Raw genomic sequence first — 25,998 nt, 5'->3', positions numbered from 1 at the left:
CTGCGGTCATTAAATAACAATTGTCTGGCCCCACCCCAGGGTTTTCTGTAACTGTGAAAAATCAATACAATAAACAATATATACAGTGAAATCAACATTTACCAATTTAAAAATCTAATCCTTCCTAGCCTGCCTATGACACCACTCTGGTGCCACCTTACTCCCCTTATGCTTCCTTACTCCCCCTGCACAGGTGTGTAATCTGGGTTACACTTGTGCCCACAAGGAATGTTAGGTGTGTATTGAGATATTGCTTATTTAGTTACCTAAGAGATTAGCAAGTTTTTAAGGGTGAATGCTGTAGGTAAGAAAATGTTCTTATCCATGTTTTACATGTTGGGACATAATGAGGTTAGGTTAATTCTAGGTGCCTTTTTCAGAGGTTTTAAGTACCTACAGCATCAGTTGGCTTGAATTGGTAGTCATCAATTATAAAAGTTAGACCTAAGCTATTTAAAATTGAGCATCCAAAACTGGATGTGGCTTTTGAAAATGTTGGCTTAAGTGACTTTCCTAAAGTCACACAATGATTCAGTGGGAGAGCAGGAATAATTACTCAGTCCAGGAGAGGGAGCCAGGAATTACTTGCTCCATTAGATCACACCGCTGAAGAGAATATTTTAATGATAGTCTTATGTTTCCAAATATTTCAATGAATATAGCCATAAACTGTATACTTTGAAATATGTTATTACACATACAATTAAGATTAATGCAGTATATGTGTAGATGTGCATTATATACACATACATGCTGTATATATGCTTGTATAGCATGCAACTAAAATCTGCTTACTACCTCCTGTGAAAACATGAGCCATGACAGATTTCACACATTCTGTATGTAAAATAAATGCTCTAGATCAGTGGTTTTAAACTTTTTTCATTTGCGGACCTCTAAAAAATTTGAATGGAGGTGCGGACCCCTTTGGAAATCTTAGACATAGTCTGCAGACCCCAGGTTGAAAACCACTGTTCTATGGTATCGATAATCTTTTGCGGACCCCTTAGACATAGTCTGCGGCCCCCCCAGACGTCTGCGGACCACAGGTTGAAAACCACTGATCTGTAACTTTTACTTCACATGATGGTTCAACCAAAGAAATGCCATATTTATTGTTCTCTGTCTTATTTGACCGTTTGCAGTGTCATCAGCCAAACAGAACAAATCTGTTGCTTGTCTTTGAGGGTGAGGGGAAGGGAATGAGCGTTCACATGGAAATCATATGATCCCTCTGCATCCACAATGTTAAACAAAGAGGTTTGTCCCTGTGTTAAATCAAGTTAAAGCCAGTTCGCATAAGATCCAGATTATTAAATTAAATGTCATTTAAAGAATACTGTTATAAGAATTACTACACTTTTCTGTCATCTTCCCAGTAAAAAAAATGATGCATCTATCTACATATTGGAGATTCTGGCCCCAATCCAACAAAGCATGAACATCATTTTAGCTACTTGAATAGTCCTCTCAAACACCCATTTAAGTACTTTGCTGGACTGGAGCCTCATTGAATGTGCTATGGGGTAAATCCAAGCCCCTTCAGGCATTAGAGGGGCATAACCTGGATTTGAGAGGAGGTGTGAATTAATATTCTGTGGCTTGTGGGGGAAGGCTTCATCCCACTTCCCCACACTCCCCTTACATCGCTGTAGAGCCAAGATTTGCTGCTTGGGCCAGGAACTCGGTCTAGTGTGCGTGAGAAAATGAGAAATAATTACACAGAGGCACGTGAGCCTTATTATATTCTAAAGCATGAGGATTTAATCCTTTCCCCATGTATGTCAATGGGAGTGTTGCCACTGACTTCAGTCTAATCAAGATTTGGTCCTGGAAGTCTATCCTTCCCTCTCTTTGGCAGCAATGTACAGCAGGATGCACGAGATACCCTTTAATTAGCATTGAAATCCCATGTCTTGTGATTTTTCCAAGGGAAATAATGCAAATTTAAAAGATAAAAAATTTCTCTTTCACAAAAGGTTTATAATCCGATCACAGTTAAACAACACCCGTCTCTCAAAAAAAGTGGCTTTATGGGTAACTTATTTTGCAAGTCATTGAGGTACAAAAGGATATCAGATCTTTTAAAAAAAAAAAATCTAATAACAGTTTTCCCGAACTTTAGTCATAGTGGCCAAAATTTTCAAACCTGGGTGTCTGAAGTGAGACTGCTAACTCCATATTTAGGCACCAGAGTAAAAGTACTTTGTTTTGCAAACATGATGAGCACCTGTTGACTTCACTGGGATTTCTGGGTGTACAACACTTCTGATGACATTTTTATTTAGGTGCCTGAATATGGAGTTAGGAGTCAAACTTTAGGCACCTAGGTTTGAAAACTCTGGCCTGTGTTCCTTTCTTCAGGATAGAATACAATAGTCATATGCCAAATGAATGGTTTCAGAAAGAATACAAAAATATTCCCTTTCAGTCTGCACTGTCATGAAAATTATGTTGCACGCTAAACAGGTGCATTTTGGAATAATACATGAACAAAATGACTCCTTCATTGTTCTTTCTTGCTGGGACATTCGCACATACTGTGGATCCTCTGCTAATATTTTGTATGTCATAATGTCTGTTTTTAGCTGAGTCCTGCAGGAAGACAATACAGTCAGACGTATAATGTCTTGATTTTTTCCCCTGAGCTATTCTAACCTGTGCCAGTGCTAGGACAGAGAATCAGAAATCCATAATCAGGTCTCTCTGACAGAGCACCTTTTATTTGGCTGCATTTAGTAGAAGCTGGGCACAAGAGGGAATTTCACCTAGAGCTGGGGTGAGCACATAGCAGGGATGCAGCAGTCTGATATGATGCTTTTATTTGCCAGTTGCAGTATTGTTAATCTCAGGGGTTTAAACAATCAGGATATAATTCTGTGGATTTAATTCGTTTTTTGTGGCAACCTAAAATACCGCAAACCCCTCACCTTTCTCAGTATATTTCCCATCCTGTAAGCATGCAGCATAGCACCCTCGTTAGTAACACTACATCATGAAAAGAGAAAAAAGCTTAAAGCAAAATATCCCGGGACTAAGAGGGTGTAATGCTTTTGCTCTGTTTCTCAAATGATGAGAATAGCTTCAGACTGCTGTCGCTCCCATTGCAAATGACCAATCAAGCTCAGAACTGTGTGAGTTCAGGTGATTCAGCCCACTGTCGACTTTGGATTTATTCTTGATAAAAGTCTTGGAATAATATTGCCTTTTTGCAGAGCTTTCATCACACAATTTGATATCTAGTCTCTTGCAAGCTTTCTCTTTTTATTTTATATGTAAAGCTTCTGTTCTTCATTATACTCTGTTTAAATATCTCTTGCATCTTTTGACAGCCATCTCAATCAGTAATCATGACGCTCTTGTCCAGTTCTGCAAAGACAATGAGATCAAACTTGTGGTGGTGGGCCCAGAAGTTCCTCTTGCTGCTGGTAAATTTAAAATAAATTATTAAAGTTCTACCCACTTATTGCCATATTCATGGAATTATGGGTTTTAATTTATTGCTTCAGATGTGCTAGAAAAAATTACCACTGCTGAGGACAGTTATTATGTCTTTATTTAGAGGCTTTCTGTGGCATTATAGTATCTGAGCACCTTGTAAACTTTAACTGATTTATGCTGTGAAGTAGGGAGGTATTAATATTCTGTTTTGCAGATGTGGCACTGAGGCACAGAGTGATTAAAGGTCTGATTTTCAGAGGTACTGAATACCTGCAATGTTTGTTGAAGTTAATAGGATTTGTGGGTGGGCACAGCATCTCTGCAAATCAGTCTCTAATTGACTTGCCCAAAGTCATGCAGGCAGTTAGGAATAGAAACCAGAATCTCCCGATTATAACTTTCTCTGCTGAACAGATGTTCTCAGTGTATTTTTTTTATTTTATATTTTTTTGTTTGAGGGCCAGTTTCATATCTGGGGTGGGGGAAGGACTTTCAAGGTCCCTAGGTTAATGGAATGTTGGGCTTTCTTCTCTTCCCACTGAAGTCAATAGCAAGTGTCCAAATGTGTTCATTGGGAACAGATGCAGGCCCATTGTTCCCTGAAGTTCCAGATGGTTGTATTCTGATGAAATGCACATTTCTGAAGGTTCTTATGCATGTAGTTTAAAATTTATGATGTCCTTAACTATTCAGATCTTTTCTTTTAAGTGCTTGGGTTTGTAAATGATGTGTCAATGTTGTCGCTTAGCAACCTTAACTAACTTATTAAATGAAATGTTTTTGAAAACAACTGACTGATTTGGAAGTCAGCATATGAAACTTACCTATAGAATTTGTAAGTTTTCGTTTGATTCTCACACCTCGTGCGATATTCTCCCCCAGCGATTACCATGGACTTTTCGGCTGAGAGCTGTAATAAAGGGGAAAAGGAGTTGTATCTGTTAAAGTGGTGTTTCTGCAGTTACATGGTGCAACAACAAATTCTGACCTAAGAGTTCTAAAGCCAAGATCGTCCTCTGCTAGTTACGGCAAACGCTGCCCTTGAGGTCCATGGGGTAAAATTGGCACAATCCCCATGATGTATCCTATACGTGGCACAGCATTTGTAGCTGTTACTCACTAATGTGTCAAAGTGGTTATACAAAGCAACAACTTCATTAACTTGTAACTCTTATAAACCAGCTCATTACTGTCGTAATAATAAGTCTTAAATCTCTTGATTGCTAGGCATTGTGGATGACTTGACAGGAGCTGGGGTTAGATGTTTTGGTCCTACAGCCAAGGCAGCTCAGCTAGAGACCAGTAAGAGTTTTGCTAAAGCCTTTCTAGACCGGCGTGGGATCCCAACTGCAAGATGGAAAGCATTCACCAACCCTGAAGACGCTTGTAGCTTTATTACCAGGTAAACAGCCTTTCATGTTTAGTCTTTTTTTTATTATCATTACAGTAGTGTGTTTACAATATGTTAAGCACCTAAAGTTGGCAACCCACTAATCATTCAGTTATTCTTTTCAGTAGTGGCACAATGTTCATATCTTCAAAAGACACTCTAAAAGTAACCCTGCAAAAATGGCATCAATACGAGTTCTACATTTATTGCTCTTTAATGACAGTTCAACTGTGCTCAGATTACAAGGGAAAAGATGGGTTTTTTTTTTTTTTTCTTGCCAACCGTGCAAACCTAGATTGGGATCTGAAAATCATAATGGGTTCTTTCTGGTTCATGCTTTATTACTAGTAATGCAAGTTCTGCAACTGAAGCTTCATTAGCAATCCTGTTGATGATCCACTACTCCAGTGGTGGGTAATATGCAGCCTGTCAGGGTAATCTGCTGGTGGGCCGCAAGATACTTTGTTTACATTGACCGTCCACAGGCACAGCTGTCGGCAGCTCCCAGTGGCTGGGAACGGTGAACTGTGGCCACTGGGAGCTGCGGGTGGCCATGCCTGCAGACAGTCGATGTAAACAAACTCTCTCTCAGCCCACCAGTGGAATACCCTGACGAGCCGGAGGTTGCCCACCACTGCACTAGTTAGAAGTCAGTCCCGCTCACTCAGTAATAATATTGGTCTGCACTGCTAACAAATAAAATGCTTCTTTTCCCTGTCAGAAAAGTAGTGTCAGATAACAGTGGAAAGAAATGGCAACCAAAAATAGTGTAGTGAAGTGGGTTGACAGGGGAAGACACTTGATTATATGTGGGTTTTTTTTCAATCATAGTTAAATGGCTATTGTGATATAGTGAACTTATGAACTCTTATTTTTAACCTTCAAAATCCATGAAGGTAGGAGGCTTGGACTTGAAAATGCATCAGAGGCTGACAGGTTATTATGGAATCCCTCAGTCATTCTTTTTTTTTTTTTTTTTTTTTAAATAAGCGTGGACTTTCCTGCCCTGGTTGTAAAAGCTAGTGGTCTGGCTGCTGGCAAAGGAGTAATTGTGGCTACTAACAAAGAGGGAGCCTGCAAAGCTGTGCATGAAATCATGCAGGTGAGTTGCAATGTTATGTAAATACCCATTTTGCCTGAGAATTTTATGTTTATTAGTAACGACAGCAAAACATCAAAGGCATTTTTGTGTGATTTACATGGAACATACATTAGCCTAACACAACTTAGAGATTCATAGAAATGTGGGGCCAGAAACGACTTCAAAAAGTCAGCAAGTCCAGCCCCCTATGCCAAGGCAGGACCAAGTAAAACTAGACCATCCCTGATAGGTGTTTGTCCAACCTGTTCTTAGAAGCCTCCAGTGATGGGGATTCCACAACCTCTCTTGGAAGCCTGTTCCAGTGCTTAACTGTCCTTAAACTTAGAAAGATTTTACTAATATCTAACCTAAATCTCATTCTACTTTCAGTGGACGTAGAGAACAGTTGATCACAGTCCTCTTCATAACAGCTCTTAACTATTTTAAAACTGTTATCAGGTCCCTCCTCAGTCTTCTTTTCTCAAGACTAAACATGCCCAGTTTTTTAATCTTTATGAATAGATCAGCTTTTCTAAACCTTTTATCATTTTTGTTGCTCTTCTCTGGATTCTCTCCAACTTGTCCATATCTTTCCTACAGTGTGGCATCGTGAACTGAATACAGTACTCTAGCTGAGGCCTCACCAGTGCCACGTAGTGAGGGGCAATTACCTCCCATGTCTTAAATTCAACACTGCTGTTAATACACCCCAGAATATTTGCCTTTTTTGCTACTGCATCACATTGTTGACTCATATTCAATGTGATCCACTATAACCCCCAGATCCTTTTCAGCAGTACTACCACCTAGCCCGTTCCTCATTCTGTACTTTTGATATTTACTTTCTAAGTGTATTACTTTGCACTTGTCTTTATTGAATTTTATCTTGCTGAATTCAGACCAATTCATCAATTTGTCAGGGTCACTTTGAATTCTAATCCTGTCCTCCACAGTGTTTGTAACCCCCTCCCAGCTTGATGTCATCTGCAGATTTTATAAGCATGCTCTCCACTCCATTGTCCAAGTCATTCATGAAAATATTGAATAGTACCAGATCCAGGACTGACCCCTGCAGGATCCCACTAGATGCGCCATCCCAGCAAACCATTGATAACTACTCTTTGACTGTGGTCTTTCAACCAGTTGTGGTCCCACCTCATACTAATTTAATCTAGACCACATTTCCCTGGCTTGTTTATGAGAGTGTCATGTAGGACTGTGTCAAAAGCTTTACTAAAATCAAGATCTATCAGGTCTACTGTTTCTCCCCTATCTATTAAGCCATTAACCCTGTCAAAGAAGGATATTAAGTTGGTTTGGCATGATTTGTTCTTTCCAAATCTGTGCTGGCTGTTCCTTATAACACTATTATTCTCTAGGTGCTTACAGATTGATTGTTGAATAATTAATTTTTTTCCAGGTATCTGCCTGGTCTATATTTCCCTGGGTCCTCCTTGTCCCCCCTTTTAAAAATGGGTACTATGTTTACCTTGGTCCAGTCTTTTGGGACCTCACCTGTCCTCCATGAGTTCTCAAAGATAATTGCTAAGAGTTCCAAGATTGCGTCAGCTAGTTCCTTAAATAAACCTAGGATGAATTTCATCAGGCCCTGATGACTTGAACATGTAACTTACCTAAATATTCTTTAACTTGTTCTTTCCCTGGTTTGGCTTTCCCCTTTTTGTTAATATTAGTTGTGTTGAGTATCTGGTCACCATTAATCTTTTTGGCGAAGACTGAAGCAAAATAGGCATTAAACACCGCAGGCTTATTGATGTCATAGATTCATAGATTCTAGGACTGGAAGGGACCTCGAGAGGTCATCGAGTCCAGTCCCCTGCCCGCATGGCAGGACCAAATACTGCCTAGACCATCCCTAATAGACATTTATCTAACCTACTCTTAAATATCTCCAGAGACGGAGATTCCACAACCTCCCTAGGCAATTTGTTCCAGTGTTTAACCACCCTGACAGTTAGGAACTTTTTCCTAATGTCCAATCTAGACCTCCCTTGCTGCAGTTTAAACCCATTGTTTCTGGTTCTATCCTTAGAGGCTAAGGTGAACAAGTTCTCTCCCTCCTCCTTATGACACCCTTTTATATACCTGAAAACTGCTATCATGTCCCCTCTCAGTCTTCTCTTTTCCAAACTAAACAAACCCAATTCTTTCAGCCTTCCTTCATAGGTCATGTTCTCAAGACCTTTAATCATTCTTGTTGCTCTTCTTTGGACCCTTTCCAGTTTCTCCACATCTTTTTTAAAATGCGGCACCCAGAACTGGACACAATACTCCAGCTGAGGCCTAACCAGAGCAGAGTAGAGCAGAAGAATGACTTCTCGTGTCTTGCTCACAACACACCTGTTAATGCATCCCAGAATCATGTTTGCTTTTTTTGCAACAGCATCACACTGTTGACTCATATTTAGCTTGTGGTCCACTATAACCCCTAGATCCCTTTCTGCCGTACTCCTTCCTAGACAGTCTTTTCCCATTCTGTATGTGTGAAATTGATTTTTCCTTCCTAAGTGGAGCACTTTGCATTTGTCTTTGTTAAACTTCATCCTGTTTAACTCAGACCATTTCTCCAATTTGTCCAGATCATTTTGAATTATGACCCTGTCCTCCAAAGTAGTTGCAATCCCTCCCAGTTTGGTATCATCCGCAAACTTAATAAGCGTACTTTCTATGCCAATATCTAAGTCGTTGATGAAGATATTGAACAGAGCCGGTCCCAAAACAGACCCCTGCGGTACCCCACTCGTTACGCCTTTCCAGCAGGATTGGGAACCATTAATAACAACTCTCTGAGTACGATTATCCAGCCAGTTATGCACCCACCTTATAGTAGCCCCATCTAATTTGTATTTGCCTAGTTTATCGATAAGAATATCATGCGAGACCGTATCAAATGCCTTACTAAAGTCTAGGTATACCACATCCACCGCTTCACCCTTATCCACAAGGCTCGTTATCCTGTCAAAGAAAGCTATCAGATTGGTTTGACATGATTTGTTCTTCACAAATCCATGCTGGCTATTCCCTATCACCTTACCACCTTCCAAGTGTTGGCAGACGATTTCCTTAATTACTTGCTCCATTATCTTCCCTGGCACAGAAGTTAAACTAACTGGTCTGTAGTTACCTGGGTTGTTTTTATTTCCCTTTTTATAGATGGGCACTATATTTGCCCTTTTCCAGTCTTCTGGAATCTCTCCCGTCTCCCATGACTTTCCAAAGATAATAGCTAGAGGCTCAGATACCTCCTCTATTAGCTCCTTGAGTATTCTAGGATGCATTTCATCAGGCCCGGGTGACTTGCAGGCATCTAACTTTTCTAAGTGATGTTTAACTTGTTCTTTTTTTATTTTATCCGCTAAACCTACCCCCTTCCCATTAGCATTCACTATGTTAGGCATTCCTTCAGACTTCTCGGTGAAGACCGAAACAAAGAAGTCATTAAGCATCTCTGCCATTTCCAAGTTTCCTGTTACTGTTTCTCCCTCTTCACTAAGCAGTGGGCCTACCCTGTCTTTGGTCTTCCTCTTGCTTCTAATGTATTGATAAAAAGTCTTCTTGTTTCCTTTTATTCCCGTAGCTAGTTTGAGCTCATTTTGTGCCTTTGCCTTTCTAATCTTGCCCCTGCATTCCTGTGTTGTTTGCCTATATTCATCCTTTGTAATCTGTCCTAGTTTCCATTTTTTATATGACTCCTTTTTATTTTTTAGATCGTGCAAGATCTCGTGGTTAAGCCAAGGTGGTCTTTTGCCACATTTTCTATCTTTCCTAACCAGCGGAATAGCTTGCTTTTGGGCCCTTAATAGTGTCCCTTTGAAAAACTGCCAACTCTCCTCAGTTGTTTTTCCCCTCAGTCTTGATTCCCATGGGACCTTACCTATCAGCTCTCTGAGCTTCCCAAAATCTGCCTTCCTGAAATCCATTGTCTCTATTTTGCTGTTCTCCCTTCTACCCTTCCTTAGAATTGCAAAGTCTATGATTTCATGATCACTTTCACCCAGGCTGCCTTCTACTTTCACATTCTCAACGAGTTCCTCCCTATTTGTTAAAATCAAGTCTAGAACAGCTTCCCCCCTAGTAGCTTTTTCAACCTTCTGAAATAAAAAGTTGTCTCCAATGCAGTCCAAGAATTTGTTGGATAGTCTGTTCCCCGCTGTGTTATTTTCCCAACATATATCCGGATAGTTGAAGTCCCCCATCACCACCAAATCTTGGGCTTTGGATGATTTTGTTAGTTGCTTGAAAAAAGCCTCATCCACCTCTTCCACCTGGTTAGGTGGCCTGTAGTAGACGCCTAGCATGACATCTCCCTTGTTTTTTGCCCCTTTAAGCCTAACCCAGAGACTCTCAACACTTCCGTCTCCTATGTCCATCTCTACCTCAGTCCAAGTGTGTACATTTTTAATATATAAGGCAACACCTCCTCCTTTTTTCCCCTGTCTATCCTTCCTGAGCAAGCTGTACCCATCCACACCAACATTCCAATCATGTGTATTATCCCACCAAGTTTCAGTGATGCCAACAATGTCATAGTTGTATTTATTTATTAGCACTTCCAGTTCTTCCTGCTTATTCCCCATACTTCTCGCATTTGTATATAGGCATCTAAGATACTGGTTTGATCTTTCCTCCCAGTTTTTTCCTGACTCTCCTTTCTCTCTGCCAATATAGCCCACACTCCCTCTTGTTTCCGACTCATTTCCCCGGTCTCCATGTTCCCCACTTACCTGTGGGCTTTGCTCACCTGTCCCCGTCGAACCTAGTTTAAAGCCCTCCTCACTAGGTTAGCCAGTCTGTGTCCGAATAGGGTCTTCCCTCTCCTCGAAAGGTGAACGCCATCTCTGCCTAGCAGTCCTTCCTCGAATAGCATCCCGTGGTCTAGGAAGCCAAAGCCCTCCTGGCGACACCATCTTTGCAGCCAGGCATTCACCTCCATGATGCATCTGTCTCTGCCCGGGCCCCTACCTTTAACAGGAAGAATTGAAGAGAATACCACCTGTGCTCCAAACTCCTTCACCCGTGCTCCCAGAGCCCTGTAGTCACTCTTGATCCGCTCAGTGTCACACCGCGCAGTATCATTTGTGCCCACATGGATGAGTAGCATGGGGTAGTAGTCAGAGGGCCGGATAATCCTCGACAATGCCTCCGTAACGTCTCGGATACGGGCCCCCGGCAGGCAGCATACCTCCCGAGATGAAATGTCAGGGCGACAGATGGGCGCCTCCGTCCCCCTCAGCAGAGAGTCTCCGACCACCACTACCCTACGTTTCCTATTCGCAGTGGTGGCAGCAGACTCTCCAGCCTTAGGGGTACGAGGCTTCTCCTCCTTTACTGTAGGGAGTGATTCCTTCTTTCCTGTATCAAGAAGAGCATAACGGTTACCTATAACCACGGCAGGAGGGTTCGGAGCAAGGGTGGAGCACTGCCTGCTGCCAGAAGTAACCAGCTGCCAGTGTCCACCCTGAGCCATCTCCTCCTCCACCAGTGGTGTATCAGCAGTCCTGTGTACTGGGACAGCTACCTCAGCTGTCTCCACATGGACACTGTCGAGGAATTGCTCATGGATACGGATGCTCCTCAACCTAGCCACCTCCTCCTGTAGCTCTCCCACCTGCTGCCTGAGAGATTCCACCAGCAGGCACCTTTCACATTGGATGGTCCCCCCAGCCTGGATATCAGTAAGTGGAAATTGCAAGTTACAGTCTTTGCAAAACCACACCAGGATCTGGGTAGAGGCATCCATGCTTAGGCACTCTGTCTGGCTACAGGCACAGGTGGAGGAGACAGCAGCAGTGCTGGCACAGGTGTTGCGGGTCTTCCTAACCATCGTAAGCCTCCCTCTGTCAAACTCCCGTCTGCAGCCCCCTGTCAGCTGAAAGGGTTGTTTAAGCAAACAGTTAGAATGTAGTTGCTTTATAGGTATTAAGGGGAATCAAGAGAAAACAGATGGAACCGGCAAGGGACCCTCGCCCCCTTCCAAACTCCCTTGCGAAACTCCCTGTTAGCAGCCCCTGGTCGCAAAGCTCCCTGGTCGCTTGTGCGCTGCTTTATAAAGCCCTGGCCTGTATGAATGCCCCGCCCACTGATTAAGGCTCAGCCACTTACCAGAGGCTTCTAGCTTTCAAACCTTCCTTTGAAGCTCACAGCTTCCAACTGCCAGCCACAGCACACGGTCCTTCAAACAACCAAAACAAACAAACAGACTGACAAACACAAGCTCAGCACACAGCAAGTAACCCTCAAACACAAACAAACACACACTACAGACAGTCACTTACCCCAAAAGGTTGCTGTATTGCTCCTCCTTCACCTGGAGAACTCCCTTGCGAAACTCCCTGGTTTGATCTTTCCTCCCAGTTTTTTCCTGACTCTCCTTTCTCTCTGCCAATATAGCCCACACTCCCTCTTGTCATCAGTTATTAGCTGTCCCTCACCATTAAGTTGATGACCTACATTTTCCTTGTCTTTCTCTTGCTCTGAATGAATTTAAAGGAGCTTTACTTTTTTCCCTTTTATCTCCCTTGCAAGGTATAACTTATTTTGTGCCTTACCCTCCCCGATTTTGTCCCTACATGCTTGTGCTGTTCTTTTTTACTCCTCCTTGGTAATTCATCCATGTTTCTACTTTTTGTAGGAGTCCTTTTGATTTTTCAGGTCAGTAAAGAGCTCCTGATGGAGCCATATTGTCCTCTTACTATTCTTCCTATCTTTCCTTTGCATCGGGATAGTTTGCAGTTGTCTTTAATATTGTCTCCATGAGAAACTACCAGTTCTCCTGAACTCCTTTTCCCCCTAGATTTTCTTGCCATAGGATCTTATCCACCAGTTGTCTGAGATTATCCCTTCTCACACTGCACTCACACTATTTGGGTGTGTATGAATGAATACAATATTTGATTCCTTCAGAAAGCATTCTCTTTCCAGGCACAATCTCTATAGGCATAAATAAGATCCCATTTTCATACTTGCTTCCTTTTGGATTTGCTTTTTCTCCATCCTTTTTGTGTCCCTGCTATTACAGAACTGGCAGGACTCTAACAATACTCCTATGATTAAACTGGCTAAGACAAACTAAAGAAAAAGGTCCTTGAAACTGAACATGCAGCTTCAGCTATAGGTGCTCATTCACCAAAGCACTTGAGCATATGCTTAACTGTACATGTGTGCTTTAATCCCAATGGAATACCTGTAAAGCTAAGCATATAGACTCAGAAGTGTAGGACTGGAAGGGACCTCGAGAGGTCATCTAGTCCAGTCCCGTGCACTCAAGGCAGACTAGTAATAGTCCTTAAACCGTTCCTGACAGGCGTTTGTCTAACCTGTTCTTAAAAAAACCTCCAATGACAGAGATTCCACAACCTCCCTAGGCAATTTGTTCCACTGCTTAACTACCTGACAGTTAGGAAGTTCTTCCTAATGTCCAACTTAAACCTCCCTTGCTGCAACGGGGGGGGAGGGATAGCTCAGTGGTTTGAGCATTGGCCTGCTAAACCCAGGGCTGTGAGTTCAATCCTTGAGGGGGCCACTTAGGGATCTGGGGCAAAATCAGTACTTGGTCCTGCTAGTGAAGGCAGGGGGCTGGACTCAATGACCTATCAAGGTCCCTTCCAGTTCTAGGAGATAGGATATCTCCATTAATTTATTTATAATTTAAGCCCATTCCTGCTTATCCTATCCTCAGAGGTTAATGAGATCAATTTTCCACCTTCCTCCTTGCAACAACCTTTTATGTACTTGAAAACTATTCTCTTGTCCCCCCTCCCCCCCCGTCTGCTCTTCTCCAAACTAAACAAACTTTTTTTTTTTTTTTTTTTTTTTTTTTTTCAATTTTTCCTCATAGGTCACATTTTCTAGACCTTTAATCATTTTTGTTGCTCTCCTTTGGACTTTCTCTAATTTGTCCACATCTTTCCTGAAATGTGGCACCCAGAATTGGACACAATATTCCAGCTGAGGCCTAATCAGTACAGAGTAGAAGGGAAGAATTACTTCTAGTGTCTTGCTTACCACACGCCGGCTAATGCATCCCAGAATGATGTTTACTTTTTTTGCAACAGAGTTACACTGTTGACTCATTTAGCTTGTGATCCACTATAACCCTCCCATCCCATTCCGCAGTGCTCCTTCCTAGGCAGTCCTTTCCCATTTTGAATTTGTGCAGTTGACTGTGCTTTCCTAAGTGGAGTACTTTGCATTTGTTCTATTGAATTTCATGCTGTTTTCTTCAGACCATTTCTCCAGTTTGTCCAGGTCATTTTGAATTTTAATCCTGTTCTCCAAATTACTTGCAACCCTCCCAGCTTGGTATCGTCCACAAACTTTATAAGTGTACTCTCTCTATGCCACTATCTTAATCATTGATGAAGATACTGTACAGAACCGGACCCAGGACTGATCCCTGAGGGACCCCACTTGATATTCCCTTCCAGCTTGACTGTGAACAACTAATAATTATTCTCTGGGATGGTTTTCCAACTAGTTATACATACAACGTAGATGGAGCTATTATAAGGTGAATTTCCTTAGTTTGTTTATGAGAAGGTCATGCAAGACAGTATCAAAAGCCTGACTAAATTCAAGATATACCACATCTACTGCTTCCCCCTGTCCAGGCTTGTTACCCTGTCAAAGAAAGCTATTAGGTTGGTTTGATATGGTTTGTTCTTGACAAATCCATGTTGGCTGTTACTTATCACCTTATTATCTTCTAGGTGTTTGCAAATTGATTTCTTGATTATTTGCTCCGTTATCTTTCCGGGTACTGAAGTTAAACTGACTGGACTGTAATTCCCCTTTGTTGTCCTTATTCCCCGTTTTACGGATTGGCTCTATATTTCCTCTCTTCCAGTCCTCTGGCATCTTTCCCATCTTCCATGAGTTTTCGAAGATACTTGCTAAATTTGTTCACACCCCTGAGCAACATAAGTTATACCGACAAAAGTGATTGTGTAGATATGGCCTCAGAGAGCCACAAAGTTGCCTTGGCAGTGCACTGCATTAATATATGGTCAGCATGCAAACATTTCCGTGGAGCGATATTCTCGCATTCCTCTGTAAGTGTTCTGAACAAAGTGGATTTTCTGCTCTTCAAGGCTGAGAATCATTGTTTCAGTCTGAAATAATATTGGTTCAAAACTTAAAACAAAAATGGTATGAGGAATTGCCAGTCAATAACCCAAGTGGTATCAATGTTGAGTTTATAAACTTTCAAGAGCATGTCTGTATTATGAAAAGTGAGTGGGGGAAAAGCATTCAACATTGCCAACATGTCTGATATGAAGGATGGAAACAGAACAGATGGGTTCCAGATGTATTTTTCCTTGCTGGTTTGGGAGGATTACAAAGGTTTGAATGTTGTTTGAAATGACAAATGGAGACAAAAGAAATTAAAGATGATTTTTAATGCAGGATAAGACTTTTGGAGCAGCTGGGGAAACTGTTGTTGTTGAAGAACTTCTTGTAGGAGAAGAGGTTTCTGTAAGTATGCTTCTCGTCCTCTTAAGAGTTTTTGGGTTACAGCTTACCGAAGGAACATTTAGGGACCTACTATACCAGGTTACTTAGAAGATAATGTACAAGTAACCAGTATCAGGGCCTGAATTTTTGTTAATACTAAGGCCCCTTTACACAATCCTGGCAGTCTAGAGAAGCCTGAAATGGACATATATTTCAGTTCCACCCACTTTAAGGCCCCTTAACACTGGCAGACTGGTGTAAACAGGCTGTAGTATAAATGAACATTCAGGCCCAGTTTCTAAAAAGATGGCATGGTAACTTTGCATTAATGCTGCAACATAGGAAGTCCAAGTATGGTCTTGGGTTTCTCGCTCAGGGCTAAAATAGGCTTATATTAGATGAGGCACACTTGAGCTTTGGAGGGTAATATGATATATATGAAAAATAGCCATCACTGCTTTATTGACCAGTCGTAGCGGAGGCCACATCAGTATCATGCCCTGCCTAAAGAAAACAGAACTGCATATATTAGATGGTCATCATCTTTATAGTGACCTGGTCTTGAACTAAGGGGAACTTAGACTGGTGGTTCTCTCAAGTTAAGTATGTACAAGGTGATACTCTTAATTAGCCAAAAGGACATCAGAGGATTTCAGTACAAGAACATGAAAACTTACTTGAAAGTTCTTTGAGGACTTCAGTAACTCAGCCAAAGGTTAGGGGTCTATTATATAAGTGGGTGAGTGAGGTTCTGTGGCCTGAAAAGTGCAGAAGGTCAGACAAGATGATCATGATGGTCCCTTCTGACCTTCGAGTCTGAGTGTCTGAAAAAGCAAAAATTGTATTTTACTTGGTTGTCAAAAATAATCCGTCATGGGTGAGTACAATTTTGTAGGGTCTGAGATACATATGTTGTTTGGCTCTTTTTGCTTATTGTTATAAGGGTACCCTGCCTGCCTCTGAATGGAATTATAAACGGTTCTTGTAAGCAGTCCTGAACGAGCAATATTTGCAGTTGCCCAAACAGTGATTGACAGCACTTAATTCCCAAAAGAGACTGGCAGGGGGAGCTCTTTGAAGACACTACGAAGCATGGAAGCATATGGTGGCTATGTAATTTTCAAAGTCAGTTTGTTTTTTGTGATCACGGAAGAAGGAAAAAGAATTAGGTAATGCTCCCCTTCCTCGGGAGTAATCTCTGCAATGGAAATTCCAGTTGCTCTTCGTATCTGTGTGCCTCCTCAGTATCATTCTGCTGTTCCTACAGAATAACTTGTATATAAGGGTTCTACAGCACAAGTTGATATTTCTTGGGGGAGCAGGGGGTGAGAAGTGCTTAGAATGCTAATGTGTGTTTTATATTACTAGGGGGGTGGAGTTAATTGCTTTTACAATCAGGTTTTATAAGCCTGAAAACTGGGTTTATATTCACCATTTCCAGTGGTGCTAGTTTTAGTCATATCCATTTGGGTATGTAACTATTCATGTTTCCTTACAGTGCTTGTGCTTCACTGATGGTGTCACTGTTGCTCCCATGCCACCAGCCCAGGATCACAAACGGTTAATGGATGGAGACCAGGGCCCAAACACTGGAGGGATGGGAGCTTACTGTCCAGCACCACAGGTGTAATATGATATTGGGAGGCTGTTTTGGTGGAGTTTAATATTAAAAGTGGGTGGGTGGGTGTGTGTAATTTGTTCTATCCTGGGAAACAGGATTGGAGAGAGAGGGCTTCTAGCCTAGGGAGATGACAGTCTGACACAAGGGATTGTGTTTCACCAGGCATGATTGTCTTGCACTAAAGAGTGGTGCATCCTTACTGAATTACATTTTGATTGTGAAGGTGGAAGTCTGCATTTTGTGCTGGTATTTAGTGTTATTAAATCCCAGTCACCCCGTACCAAATGGTTAAAGATCAACTTTTCTCTTATTTAAGTTAGAATGGTTGACCTTTGTCATAGGTCTCTTATGTTTTGGTCTCTCTGTTTTACGGATAACTGTTATTTGCAGAGGGATTTACTTTATTTTCTTTTGATTGATATTCTGGTCAACTGACTTTCTTCCATTGTAAAAGTAAACTTTGTATCACAACATAGCTATGTTGATTTTATTTGACAGTGATTCAGTCAGTAATGTCCTTTGCGCATTCCAGTCTTAACTTGTCTTGACCTCCCCTTCCTGCAAACATTCACACACATACTTAACGTTATGCAGATGAGGAGTTCCATTATGTCAATGGGACTACTTGCATGTGTAGAGTTAAACATGTGTGTAAATGTTGTGGGATCGGAGCCATAGTGTCAGTACTGTTTATGCTCTTTCTAGATAGATAATGAGATATTTGCTTTGTCTTTTGAAATTCAGGTGTGAAAGATACCTGGAATACTGCTGCATGGCTCTTAAAAGCAATGCAAAAAAAAAAAAAAGCACTTGTATGACACTAGGAAAAAATACATTCATTTCTAATATTTTATTAGATTTCCAAAGATTTGCTGCTGAAAATCAGAGATACTATTCTTCAGAAAACGGTTGATGGGATGAAAGAAGAGGGTGTCCCTTATATTGGTAGGTGGAAGCTTTTGTTTTTGTTAGATGTTTATGTCTTCAAACAGCAAACGTAACATACTCCCTCCTCCCATCTCCTGCTAAGGGCCCAGTCCAACTCCCACTGAAGTTAATGGCAATACTTTGGACTTCTTTGGGAGCTGGATTTGGTTCCAAAGGCTTGATCCAAAGCCCACTGAAGTCAATGACTTCTTTCTGTTGAGTCTGATGGATCAGCCCCGAAATGAGCAAGAATGGTAAGGGCAACATTTTCAGATGTAGTCTGCAAAATTGTGTCCACAATTTTTGTGCCTGTAATGTTAACAGAGTAATCACGCATGAGTGCAGGTAATGGAATTTATGTCTCTTTGCACATATCAGGTAACTGCATGCCTTCCTTCTATTATTTGCACCCACAAGTGATTGGACTAAAAGAACAGCAGAAGCAAATGATTGTGGACAAAATTCTACAGGATATTTTGGAGAATTTTTGCCCCAAATGTTTGTTTGAAATTTAAGGTTTAGAGTGACCATGGTCTGGCAGCCCCCTAATAATAGCACTGCAAATGCAACAATAATTATAAACAGTTTTTTAAAACAAATGGCCTGTACAGTCACTTAGACTAGTTTTAGTCTGGTTTGTCATTTTAGGTGTGCTATATGCTGGATTAATGCTTACCAGTGATGGGCCTAAGGTTCTCGAGTTTAACTGCAGGTTTGGTGACCCAGAGTGTCAGGTGAGTGACTGAAAATAGTTTGGTATGGAAAATATATCACACTTTTATTCATGCTTCTTTATTTGCACTGATTATAAATAGGGAAAACTTAGCCAACAATCTAATGCATAATTACCCAATTGTTTTAAGATTTAAAAAGAAATTTGATTTTAAGTTTTATATAGCAATTTCCTTCAAAACAGTTATAGATTAGTATTTTTCCACATTATTAATTACTATGTGTTTATGTGCCAAAAATGTTTTCAGTGCTGAACAAACTACAAAGTTGAGTCCCAGACCTACGCAGCTTATGATCTAGAGAATGGCATACCTTAATGCTTGCTTTCTTTATTTTCAGTTCTAGGCGTCGTATATCTTCATTGCATAAGAAGTGAGTCTTTAGAAGGGATCTGAATTTATGTTACAGTGTTCAAATTTTGAAGAAAGACTGTCAGGTTAAATGTTATGTAGGACCAGATTGTGAACCCTTTAATCACATTGGTGAGAAGATACATATATATTCCCTTTGGTGACCAGACACTCATATAAGTAAAGCCAATGTAAGGATTTGCAAATATTATTTTTAGTAATTTAGAGTTCACCATTAATGCAGATTGTTTAATTACATTTCACTCCATATGGATGACATAAATAGACCAGCCACTTTTACTCTTGTTCATATTCAGTCTCTAGTTAGTCTCATTTTCTGGTTCTTGTGTACAATGATTTGAGTAGCAAACACTTCAGGGGAGTGTTTACTTTGTTAAAAAATACTTATTTGGAATTTCTCTGATCAGCTTTAAGTTCTTCTTCGAGTGCTTGCTCATGTCCATTCAACTTAGGTGTGTGTGCTCGCCACGTGCACTGGTGCCAGAAGTTTTTCCCTCAGTGGTATCCGTAGGGGACTGGCTCTGGCGCCCCCTGGAGTGGCGCACACATGCCGCGGTATATAGGGCACCGCCGGTTCCACCCACCCTCGGTTCCTTCTTGCCGCCAGTGACGTTGCTGGAACTGTTGCTGCTTCAGCTAGTGCTATTGCTGCTCATTCATACAAACTAGTTATCTCTTGTATTCTAGTGTACATAGTTTTCTGTTAGTGCTAATAAATCCCTTAGCCATAGTTAGACACTTCATAGGTCCCAAACGGAATTTTGCCTCGGGATGGGGCTTGCCCTGGTCCCCAGGCTTTAAGCCCTGTGATCACTGCAAGAGGCCCATGCCCGTTAGTGGCCCACACAGCAGTTGTCTGTGTTGCTTGGGTGATGGACACGTTAGAGAGAAGTGCAAAATTTGCAAGTCCTTCAAGCCAAGGACTAAGAAGGAGCATGATATTCGTCACCCCGGCACCGGAGCAGTGCTCCGAATCAGCACCAAGTACAGTGACCTTGGTACGCAGCGCCCCACCGGGACCATCCACGGGCCAGCACCGGTCCCCATCCATGGCTCCAACCAAGAAGGCAGTGCGAGGCCAGTCTCCAACCTCCCGCAAGGGAAAGGATAAGACTGGGTGTGAGCAAGGTCCCATGCTGGGCAACTCTTCACCCACCCAAGCTCCAATGGAACGATGTAGCCCAACCCGCTCCCCACCAGCTACCCCAGATAGTGGCAGAGGCCTCCGTCAGCTCCAGGTGCCGTCTACGCCAGAGGCCCTCAGGTGGCGCAGGAGATCATGTCCCTCCCGGTGCCACCCACAGCAGCTCCTGCAGTTCCCCGGTCATGGGGTAAACTTGCGTTCGGACAGCTTCCATCCCCACCTCAGCAGTACCACCAGCCCACCAGCGCTCGCCCTCTATAGCCGCCTCGCATCTGACCGTGAAAGGCAGTTGCAGCGCAGCCCTATTCAGTCCCCAGACCTAGGGCACAGGCAGAGTGCCTCAAGGCACAGCTCATCGGCCACTAGGTGCAGACCTTTGGAGGCATGCCGCCCTCCCCCTCCCCCCCGGCAGGAGTATCAGTCCCAGCACGCAGTATCTCCGAGACAATGGTACTGCTCCAGGGACCCATCGAGGTATCAATGTCACCATTCCTCGAAGCATCGCCGATCCCTAGGAGGGCATCACCATGTGTGGGTGCTTCCCAACACCAGGCCCATTCCGACTTCCGATCCCGCTCCTCATCCCATTACCGCTCGTCAAGTGTGAGACCTAGATTGCTGGATTCAAGCAGTCGCGGATCCGTCAAGCGCCACCGGTCCCTAAGATCCCGCTCCAGATTGGACTCCAGGCAGAATGACTGGAACCGGTCTCCAGGCGAAGTGACCGGCACCCAACTGAGGGTGGGGGGAACCGTCAACTCCCTATATACTGCGGCATACGGGCGCCACTCCAGGGGGTGCCGGAGCCGGTGCCCTACTAATACTGCTGAGAGGAAAAATTTCGGCACTGATGCACGCACATCTAAGTTGAATGGACATGAGCAACATATCTCAAAGAACACCAGTTACGGAAAAGGTAACTGTCTTTTTCTATAAAATCTGTGTTCTTAAAAAGTCTAAATTTGGGACTTAATTCAACCTTAGTGTCTTTTAAACTTGTCTATATTTTTGTAGGTAATCCTTCCATTATTGAAGAGTGATTTGTATGAAGTTATACAAGCGACAATCAATAGAAAGCTGTCTAGCTCCATGCCTGTTTGGTCTGAAGACAGTGCAGCCATGACTGTGGTCATGGCTAGTGAAGGTTATCCAGGAAACTATGCCAAGGGCTTGGAAATAACAGGTAAAGACATCAGGAGTAACTATGCAAGAAGTTTTCCCCCGTATACCTTGCACAAATTAATCTATGTAATATCGAGGTTTGGAAATGACACTATTTATGACTCTCCGTCAGCAAGAGACAACTGAATTTTCACACACACACACACACACACACACACACACACACACACTTTTAGCTTTCATTAGTCAAATAGAATGTCTTTCCTTTCATATAAAGTTCAGACTGGGAAGGAAAACTGATACTTTTCTCTCATACTATAAGCATTGTGGTGACAATTGCAGCATATCCCACTCATTACATCCTCTTTTTCTGGTCCTCCTATGTTTTTTAAATATGGAATGTTGTTGAGGTGCTGTGAAACCTGAGGATAGTATTAAATTCATCACTGCGCGTTGTTGTTTTGGTGCTGTGTGACGGCGTACCTACCCTGCACCAGCCCCAGCATATAAAAGGTAGCAGCCCAGCTCAGTCTAAGCAGGCTGCTGGAGGGGAAGGACTCGGGCTATGAGCTCTTTCCAGGGAGTTACTACAGGCCCTGACTGTGGGGCCGGGGCTCGCAGAGTGCCAGACAGACTCCAGGCTGCCCGACGAGCCTCGAAAAGGGGCTGCACTGGTGGGAGCCTGGCCATTTGAGGACCCCAGAAGACCTGGGGAGCTTCAACAAGGGGGAAAGGGTAAGAAGCAGCCCAGGGAACATAAACTTTTTGACGCTGAGCGAACTGGGGAACCAGTCAGTGTTTCGGGAGGATCCCTGCTGGCTCAGTGGTGAGCACTCCCACCACCGACACAGCCCGGGGCTGTGACTCAGAGGATCAGGGAGGGCCTGAGTCCCATTACCCAGAGTGCCACACACCCCTGAGTGGCACCCCACTCCCCCAACGGGCCAACAGGCAATGCAATCTCAATGAGGTGGGTTACTACGCTGACTCTGGCCATTATGCCACACAGCTCCTTGTAGAAGGGCCATTTACTGCCTCGGGCCATTGGACCACATTGCCCCGAGTGGAAGGGCCCTCTACTGACTCTGGCCATTAGACCATGCTACCCTGACAAGAAGGGCCACCCTATTGACGCCAGCCACTAGACACCAAACTATCATGTCCATAGTAAAGGTCATTAGTATAAGAACTAACTGGCTGCGGTACAGCCTTTTCCGTTCTTTTGGACCACACGTGACCTGACGCCCCGTGGCAGGATGTACCTACCCAGCAACATGCTGATCTGTTTTGGTCACTCAAGGTCATAACTAAGAGTAGAGTAATGCAAAATACAACTAAAAATTAAATCTGTAAGCAGATGTCTCAGCTAAATGCCTCCTTCCACGTCCCAGGGCATTTAGCGAACACATTTGTCTGTCCACAGAATTTAGCTTCTTTGTATGTATTTAGTTACCAGAGTGGTTATGTGGGCCTGCACAATCCATCTTGATTCTTGATTGGGGTTCCTAGGGACTACTGGAATACAAATAATTAATAATAGGTGATCAAAGTATTTTAAATGATTGATTATATTTATATTGTAAAATATTACAGGACTTTCTAAGGCTAAAGAACTAGGGCTGGAGGTGTTCCATGCAGGCACGGCAGTAAAGGATGGCAAAGTAGTGACTAATGGTGGAAGAGTCCTTACGGTAACGGCTATCAAGAAGGATCTGATGGCAGCACTGGGAGAAGCCAACAAAGGAGTAGCAGCCATACACTTCAAGGGTGCCATTTACAGAAAGGACATTGGTTATCGGGCTATAGCTTTCCTCAGCAATTCCAGGTATATATCTGAAGGCACTGCCTGAAATTGATTGTTATTAGTGCTACCTGAAGTGATCAGAAGACATCGGTAACTCAAGAGATCACTTAACTTGGTGTCTCCAGCTAGCTTCTGATGTACCCAGATGCAGGTAGCAATTTACGGTTGGCATTTCTGTAGTAATCTCAGCAAGAGAAGCCAGCAACTGACTGGGTTTGGAAACTGAATTACTCTCTCAACCTAGAGCTGATTCTTCCAGGTCTGGGATAAACAACACTGACAAGCAAGTTTAGGGTAACTTGCACTGCTGCTGCCTGTACTATGCCTATTCTGTGTATGGGGGACTTCAGTTTCCAAGGTTCTTACAACAGTAACTTTCTCCTGCACTAAATTTGTATTTCCCATTAGTCTAACATTAGAGTCATCTTATCTGTTTATGGGAGAAATGTTAGTGGATTGTTTCATTGGATTCATTCTTAGTGTTATTAAAATGTGTGTAAAAGGAGCAAGAAGCTTTGGAACTCCTGCTTTTATTGGGTTTTGACTGACAACCAGCTTATAATTTGTAACTTATTTTGAAATAGTTCTGCGAGACACGGGTTTATTAATCCTGGGAAGGTGGGTTTTTTGTTTTTGTTTTGAGCAGTCTCTCTTGCTATTCTTGACTACTGCCTTTTGATGTAGTCAGGAACCTCTTGCAAATTTTTTAACTGATGTTACCAGATATGGAGCATTTTTTCACGATCTGCCTCTTCCCCAGTTCATTAACAGCCATAATAACTTTTGGTAATAGACCATTATGCAAAGTATAAGAGGCTGCGTTAGTAAGAGTCTCTATTTTGCTACTAGAGTACTGTTTGATTAGTCTATTGTAAAGTCATCTATGTATAAACAATAAATAAACTAAATGTGAAACGGTGCTTGTATTTAGTCTTATTTCTCCTGAGAGTACAGCACACCATTTGATAATTTGTTTAATTATGTGAAAGCGTAAAATTGGTGTAAATGCTGTAGTAATAATTATAATTGAATATTTGTATTACACGACGAAAGAGTGTACTTGAACAGACACTAGCAGCCTGACCCTGTAAAGCACTGAACTTGGGGGGCATGGAGAGAGAGGGAGTATGGCTGGAATCCCACTACGCTCTTATGATCTCCTGCTCATGTGTCAGCCCTTTGGGAGCTAGTGTAAGTTTGAGTGGCCCGGTGACTGCTCTAATGTGTATTGGAGGCCAGACTGATGCCAGACAGCCCCAAGTACTGGGAGAACAAATAGGTGATGCAAAATAACCTTTGCCCCACCTTGGGTCCTGTGTTGAGCACAGCTCACAAGGACCAAAATTGGGCCCATAAAGTGCAGCAGTAGTCTCTAGGAACTTCTTCTGCAAGGTGCTGGGAGGCCTCTGCTCCTGAGGGGGCAGCTCAGGGGAGGCGCACAGCACCTGGCAGGGTCAATCCTCAGGCAGTAATGTTTCACTCTATAATGCAGGGGTGGGCAACCTGCGGCCCACCACTGCTATAATGCAACCAGAGCATTTTCTGAAAATAAAATACTCTTTTTAAGAAAAAACAAAACAAAACCCAGCATATATTTAAGAGCTGAAAATGTTTAATGTTTCTCCTTTTGTATGTTTGAACAGAAATGTGTGTGTATGCAACTTTTTGCAGGGAATTTTTCTTAATAAGACACATTGGGAAGAGGGCAGTCATTCTGACAGATCTCTGTTCCTCAGTATTGGGCTTCGCCTTGAGAATAAACCTAATACTGAATCCAAAAAATTAGAGAGCTAAAATATCTATTAGGCCATCTCATCCATACCCATGACTGTGTAAGAATTCGAATTGCTCAGTCTGAGTTAAATACATTTGCTACAACTGAGCATTGAAAACAACTACAATGACCATCCCAAAAATAAAACATCATTCCTGTGAATATGGGGGAAATAACTTGTATCTCAGTTAATAACATAGATATTCCAATTCGTATACATATATTCATTAACTGAATTGGGGTACAAGTTATAACCAAATATTCATTGGGTGCCTTTTACATAGAGAGAGAGAAAGAGAGAGAGTATGTGTGTTATATATAAAATACATTGGGCCCTGGAAAATGTGCATTCTTTAAGCAATCTTGTGCTAGAAATCTTCTTAAAAGTAAGCTTATTAATTAAAAAAAAAATGCACTATGTTTTGTGCTCTACCACCTGAGTCATTAAGGAAGGACTAATCTTAAATTGAAGGATATGTTCTCATAGAGCAGTGCTGATCCATGTAATACCTTCATTATGGGATGCTATTTTGAGCTTCCTGCAAGCCACTGAGCATGCTTGCCTGATCCATCAAAGAACTTAAGTGGATGCTTAATTTTTAGCATGTGAGTAATCTAATTGAAGCCCATGGACCAGTGTCTGCAGAACCGAGCCCATTGTCCCTCCTTTGAACGTCATCTTTGTGCGAATTGTATCTTGGTGTGTAGCCAGTTGGCTTATGTTCTGGTCTCTGATGCAGTCCTTACGATGGCTAGGAGTGTTCATATATCGCACAGCACAGTACTCTTATTTCCTATCTTCAGCCATGTGCATGAGCTTAGCCTCAAAACAGCAGTGCAGTGCCTCAAACTTTGAGTTACTGAGCTGGTCTGAAATACGTGGTATAGTAGATGTTGTGTCATTGCTGCTGAATTCTTTCATGCTATTCTAATAATGCTTTCAGCGTACGCTATGTTAGCAAAGTACTGTGCAAACATGAAAGGGATGATGCTACTAGGAAAACGCCCATTGAGTTCACTAGGGCCAGGATCGAGTTCTATATAGCTAATTATCACAGTAATGTAGGAAAGTAAATACTATAAAAGGCAAACATATTTATGCCATTAGTAATTGGTT

General features: G+C 42.4%; 1 protein-coding gene across 1 annotated transcript in view; it reads left to right on the top strand.

Moving 5' to 3' along the window:
• The window catches only part of LOC128848454 (trifunctional purine biosynthetic protein adenosine-3), a 59,097-nt gene that overhangs the window by 5,467 nt on the left and 27,632 nt on the right, over positions 1–25,998 (top strand). Inside the window, exons 3-11 of the mRNA XM_054048467.1 lie at positions 3,333–3,428; positions 4,669–4,843; positions 5,822–5,933; positions 15,339–15,407; positions 16,885–17,010; positions 17,865–17,952; positions 18,583–18,668; positions 21,196–21,364; positions 22,897–23,128. Coding sequence (XP_053904442.1) covers positions 3,333–3,428; positions 4,669–4,843; positions 5,822–5,933; positions 15,339–15,407; positions 16,885–17,010; positions 17,865–17,952; positions 18,583–18,668; positions 21,196–21,364; positions 22,897–23,128 — 1,153 coding nt within the window. The remainder of the gene's footprint in view (positions 1–3,332; positions 3,429–4,668; positions 4,844–5,821; positions 5,934–15,338; positions 15,408–16,884; positions 17,011–17,864; positions 17,953–18,582; positions 18,669–21,195; positions 21,365–22,896; positions 23,129–25,998) is intronic.

This window comes from Malaclemys terrapin, chromosome 1 (assembly GCF_027887155.1).
Source record: "Malaclemys terrapin pileata isolate rMalTer1 chromosome 1, rMalTer1.hap1, whole genome shotgun sequence".
Classification (NCBI taxonomy): domain Eukaryota; kingdom Metazoa; phylum Chordata; order Testudines; family Emydidae; genus Malaclemys; species Malaclemys terrapin.
The sequence above is the reverse complement of the archived record's forward strand: the minus strand, read 5'-3'. Positions and strand labels throughout refer to the sequence as shown.